A 5,417-nucleotide genomic window follows, 5' to 3' on the forward strand; every position below is an offset into this window, starting at 1 on the left:
TTGATCAGTTAATCAGTTAATCAGGTGATCAGTTAATCAGTTGATCAGTTGATCAGCAGTTAATCAGCAGATCAGTTGATCAGTTGATCAGTTGATCAGCAGTTAATCAGCAGTTAATCAGCAGATCAGCAGTTAATCAGTTGATCAGCAGTTAATCAGTTGATCAGTTAATCAGTTAATCAGTTGATCAGTTGATCAGTTGATCAGGTGATCAGTTAATCAGTTAATCAGTTAATCAGTTAATCAGTTGATCAGTTGATCAGGTGTCGATTTCATCTCAACTCCGTCAGAACTGAGCAAAATTTTGATCTGTTCAATATTTTTTCTGTATTTCAGTTAAAATCCAAATGATGTAAATTATTTCAGCTTCAATCAAATAGTTTGTTTATTAGATAAAAACCAGATTCAGTGAACGGATCTTTAAACGGATCTTTAGTTCATCAACCTGAAGGATTAATTATTGATTTTTAGATATTTTATTGAACCTGAATCTTTGATGTTTTTATGACCCAACTGGGTTCCTGCTGAGTCCGGCCCGGTCCGGTCCGGCCTCTCACGGTACGGTTCGTGTTACAGTCGTCATGGTAACCAGGTCAGGTTCCAGAAACGCCTTTAAATCCTCTGAACCGCAGCAGAACCCGTCCCACCTGGAGGTCCGGTACCGGCTCACCTGCTGTAGACCACGGCGGCGTAGCCCGGTTCGGCCAGCAGAACCTCCCCGGTGCTGAGTTCCCTGCTGGCCCTCAGGCCGCGACCTTTCACCCCGGCGTCAAACAGCTCCATGACCGGACCGGTACCGCAGGACGGGCTGAGGGAGACTCAGCCGTCTCTCCTTGGTGCGACCCACAGGGGAACCGGGTGACCCCGCCCCTCCGGACCGGAACCTGCTGAGGCAGGACGGGTCGGACCCTTGTTTGGGTCGGTTCCCCTGCTGGTATTTTGGTCCCAGGCAGCTGCTGCTGTCCATCAGCTGGAGCTGCTGCTGTGCTCACTGCCACCAGAGCAGGCGGACCGGAACCGGACCGGACAGGACCGGGCCGTCAGAACTGTCTGGATGGGGCGGGTTAGAACCAGAACAGAACCAGAACATGGAGGAAGTTCAGTCAGACGCCTGGATGAACAGAGTGATTAACCTCTGACCTCCAGCTGTCACTGCGGGTCAGGCGGCGCTGCAGAGTCGATCATAAATCATCTAAAGTTTATAAACAAACTGAATCTTTTAATTTGTTTATTTGATGCAACAAAAAGCAGAAACACAAAAACTGATGAATATAAAAATATCCCAATATGAAGGAAAATAACATTTTATCAAACAGGAAGTGAGGTCATCACTGTTAGCAGCGTAACGTGAATCCATCATGGTCACCTGACAGGAAGCTGAACGACTCCGGTTACCGAACATCGTGTCGCTCCGATACCGCAGCAACATCTCTTAAAGGGACAGGCCTCATTCTGGTAAAATGTGATTTATTACAGTATCTAAACTATAATCAGGGCGAAAGCAACAATTAGCAAACCCAACTTAGAAAAGAAAACTCCAAGTGTCTCTTCTCTGTCAGACGAGAAAACACTGAGGAATGTTAATAACCTTCATGGAAGCATTATTAATATTATTATTCTCCTCTGATAGCTTCACTGTCTCATGGCTTCAGTATTTATCAGCCGACATCCTGACAGTTCAGTTCAGGTCAGGTTCCCTGACCCCTGACCTTTTTAAGGCACCATAAACATGGAATGTTTTTTTACAGTGACAACGTAGAAATAACATTTTAGACCGGAAACATCATTTCTTTAAACTGTTTTCATGTGAACAATGAAACAAGTCAAACCTCTAATCTGACCTTTGACCCCAAACGTCATGTTTCTGATGCTGCAGCAGAAATTCTACTAAAGACTGAACTGCAGCTTCACTGTTCGTTTCACAAAAAACAGCTGAGTCAGCAGGAAACCACAAACCCGTCCAGAACCAGAGAACCAACATGGCGGAGCGTCTGCAGCCTGTTGGACTTAAAGTCCAAGCTGCTCGGTTTGGACTCGGTTAAACTTTAACGAGGTTCTGTTTGATCTGGACGCTGTCCAACATAAAGTCTCTCATTCTGACTCCACTGCAGCTTCTGGTCCAGAATCAGAACAGAACCTGAGCTCAGGTCCGTTTCCTCCAACCTGCTCTGGTTCCTCAGTTTGTTTCATCTGATCCAATAAACTGAAGCAGAAAAAACCTTAAAGTTTCTCTGCAGCTTAAGAAAGTTCTTCAGTTTCCTGGTTCTGACTTTTCTTCTAGTTTTATCACGTCTACCTTAAGGCGTGACATTAGTGCCAAATTTAAGACTATTGCGACCCAGCAGCAGATACTTCCTTGTAGCAGGAGGCTACTTCTTTCTGGATCCAGTTTCTGATCCGACTGATCGGCCGACATCTGGAACCCATCAATCAGGTCTGACAAACAATAAGGAGAGTATTGGTTAGTGTTAGCTTTGGAGAGGCTAACAACTAGCATGTCTTGGATGGACACCCATCGTAGCCTCCTTCTGCTGTAAATTAGCACAGCATTGCATAGGACTAGCATTGCATAGGCAGAGCCTAGCTAGGCTAGTGTTAGCATTGGACAGGCTATCCTATCCAATCCAAGGCAAATGTGCAGCAGAGAGAGAAAGTAGGCTAGGAGGTGATCAGGCTTAGTATGCTAGTCACTAGCCTGTCCAATGCCAACGCTAGTCAGTTCTCTCCTCATTTGCCAATGCCGATTGCTAAGTCACTGATTCTGAACAGTTTGTCGGTTCTGAACTTGAAAATGAAGAACTGGAGACTCGTTTCCCTCTGGCCAGACGTGAGCAACGTCTGGCATCAGCTAATCTGAAGGAGCAGCAGCTAATCTGAAGGAGCAGCAGCTAATCTGCAGGTTGGAACGTTTCCACGGTGATGGGATTAAGATACATCAATTATAAAGTTTCATCACAACATCGACGCTACAATAAAACGACTTGGCAGCAGCTACACGTCGAAGACGTCGACATGCTCTCCGGAGGTGAACTTGTCCTCCAGCAGCAGCTTCATCAGTTTGGCTGAAGATGCTTCACAGGTCAGCAGCTGACCCTGAGCGAACATGTTGGAGAACGTCTTCTTGATGCTCGGGTCGGCCGTCTTGGTCCGGGCCTCCACCTGCATCTGGGTGTCCAGCGGTCCTGGTTCAGGAGGGACAAAGGAGATGCATCAAGAACTGCAGGAAAAACTCAGAGAGGCTAGCGTTAAAGCCGGGTAGAGCTAGCATAAACCCGGGTATGGCTAGCTTAAAGCTAGGTAGGGCTAGCATAAACCCGGGTAGGGCTAGCATAAACCCGGGTAGGGCTGGCATAAAGCCGGGTAGGGCTAGCTTAAAGCCGGGTAGGGCTAGCTTAAAGCCGGGTAGGGCTGGCATAAAGCCGGGTAGAGCTAGCATAAAGCCGGGTAGGGCTAGCTTAAAGCCGGGTAGAGCTAGCATAAAGCCGGGTAGGGCTAGCTTAAAGCTAGGTAGGGCTAGCATAAAGCCTACCCGGAGAGTAGCTGAGCACGCGTAGCTCCGGCTCCTCCTCGGCCAGGACCTTGAACATCATGTCTCTCGCCGCCTTGCCGGTGCAGTAAAGGCCCCAGGAGCGGAACGGCTGCAGGGCGCAGAGCGACGACACGTTGATGACGCAGCGCCGCAGCCCGGCGTGCGCCGGGAAGGCCTGCAGCAGCCGCGCCGTCAGGCACATGGCGGAGCTGACGTTCAGCGACAGGTAGGCGTCCACCTCGGCCATGTCCGTGAAGCCCTTCACGTACTTGGAGACGTCGCCCAGAGACGCTGCGGGAAGGAGAGCAGAGGTTAGAGAGGTTCTGACCCAACCAGAACTCGGCGCTGGTTCTGACCCAAACCCAGAGGACAAAGTCCCATCAGAGCCCGAACAAAGGAGCCTGAGATCCGTCAGACGGATCCGATCCACCAGAACTTCAGATTTATGATCCGGATCATCAATTCCACCTCTCAGCTGCAGCGTTACTCATGGGAATTTATCAGTAATGTTTTTATACCATAATTTATTTTATGTGTAATATTTATTTTTCTGTAATCAATTAATATTTAAAATTATTTTCATAAATGTTTACTGGTGGAGCTATTTATTATTTATTTCTTTATCCATTTGAATGTTGTTAGTTTATTCTTAAATTTATATTTTTTGTATTATTTACAGTTTATTTGTAGGTTAATAATTGTTGATTTTATTTATTTTTTGTTTTATTATTTTTCCTATTTATTTTCTAAGTAAACAGGAAGTGATGTGGGTTGGTCCAATTTCTATAAGTGGAGGTCCTGGAGGACCAGCAGCATTTGGGTTTGGGGCCGATGGTTTTTACCAGAGCGAGAGAGGAAGAGAACAAAGGGAAGTTTGAACTCTGTAATTATTTGCTGAAATGGGAAAACAAACCATCCAGAACAATTTACAAGTTTGGACATTGAACCTTCTTAAAGAAACTTGACCCCAGAGCCCTAGTGGTGGCTTGGTGGAACTTTTAATGGATGTGTGGCTTGGAAAACAATCGCCACTATATTTACATTTCATAAATAAATCTGTTTTCTATTTCTACAACATCTAAAAAAATTCTGTAATATCTACATTTACTTGCATTTTTTTATCTTAAAATCTTTCATAATTTTTTCATCTGTAATGTTTTGCTTTTTGTTTATATCTATACTTTTTAAACTTTATCTCTTATCTTAGTTCATCACCAGGATGCAAATCCGACTCTAATAATAATAAGTTATAATAATAATAATGGTAATAATAATAACTAACAATAATAGTAATAATAACAGTGATAATAATAATAGTAATAATAGTAATAGTAATAATAACATGTTTTCCTCACCAGCGTTGTTGATCAGTATTATTTTCTCCATCTCGTCGTTAAAAACGTCTCTGCTGGTTCTCACGATGTTCTCCAGACTCTCCAGCTTCCCTACATCCGCCGCCACCACCTCCACCTTCAGGCCGGCTCGGCCCGCCTCGGACTCGGTCAGCTCGGCCTGGACGGCCCGCAGGTCGGCCCCGGAGCGGGCCACCAGAACCAGCGCCGAACCGGGCTGAACCAGCCGGCACAGGTCCAGGGCCACGGCCCGGCCGAAGCCTCTGGAGGCCCCGGTGATGACGCACAGAGCCCGGCCCAGGTCCGCGGGAGGAGGCATGATGAGGCCGATGGAGCTCCGAGGAAGAGGAGACGGTTCTTCACCTGGAGGTCCGGATCAGCGGTTCTTCTTCTGGGGTTCCTCTGGCTGCTGCTGCCGCCCTGTCGCCACCTCCTGGTTTTATACCGGAGCGGCCGGGCGCTCTGTCAGCAGAGACGATCTCTGATACCGCAGCGGGTCCAATAATTACATGGATCAGGATCAGGAGACGGTTCCG

General features: G+C 46.7%; 2 protein-coding genes and 1 long non-coding RNA gene across 3 annotated transcripts in view; 1 reads left to right on the forward strand and 2 right to left on the reverse strand.

Moving 5' to 3' along the window:
* smyd1a (SET and MYND domain containing 1a) overlaps positions 1-885 on the reverse strand; it is a 9,317-nt gene extending 8,432 nt beyond the window's left edge. The window contains exon 1 of the mRNA XM_015047770.1: positions 671-885. Coding sequence (XP_014903256.1) covers positions 671-783 — 113 coding nt within the window. The 5' untranslated portion in view covers positions 784-885. The remainder of the gene's footprint in view (positions 1-670) is intronic.
* A 362-nt stretch (positions 886-1,247) lies between these two features.
* On the forward strand, positions 1,248-2,533 carry LOC106956750 (uncharacterized). Its single transcript, XR_001426820.1, has 2 exons — positions 1,248-2,171; positions 2,248-2,533. It is a non-coding gene; the product is annotated as an uncharacterized LOC106956750 (long non-coding RNA).
* Positions 2,534-2,582: 49 nt separating this feature from the next.
* Positions 2,583-5,403, reverse strand: spra (sepiapterin reductase a). The gene is made up of 3 exons (XM_015047771.1): positions 4,885-5,403; positions 3,530-3,820; positions 2,583-3,182 (listed from the first exon to the last, which is right to left on the reverse strand). Exons 1-3 carry the CDS (start codon positions 5,198-5,200, stop codon positions 2,992-2,994), a joined length of 798 nt encoding a protein of 265 aa, XP_014903257.1. The 5' UTR covers positions 5,201-5,403; the 3' UTR covers positions 2,583-2,991.
* Between the last annotated feature and the right edge of the window lie 14 nt (positions 5,404-5,417).

This window comes from Poecilia latipinna, unplaced genomic scaffold (assembly GCF_001443285.1).
Source record: "Poecilia latipinna isolate Pla-1442-1.1 unplaced genomic scaffold, P_latipinna-1.0 Scaffold841, whole genome shotgun sequence".
In the NCBI taxonomy this organism is placed as follows: domain Eukaryota; kingdom Metazoa; phylum Chordata; class Actinopteri; order Cyprinodontiformes; family Poeciliidae; genus Poecilia; species Poecilia latipinna.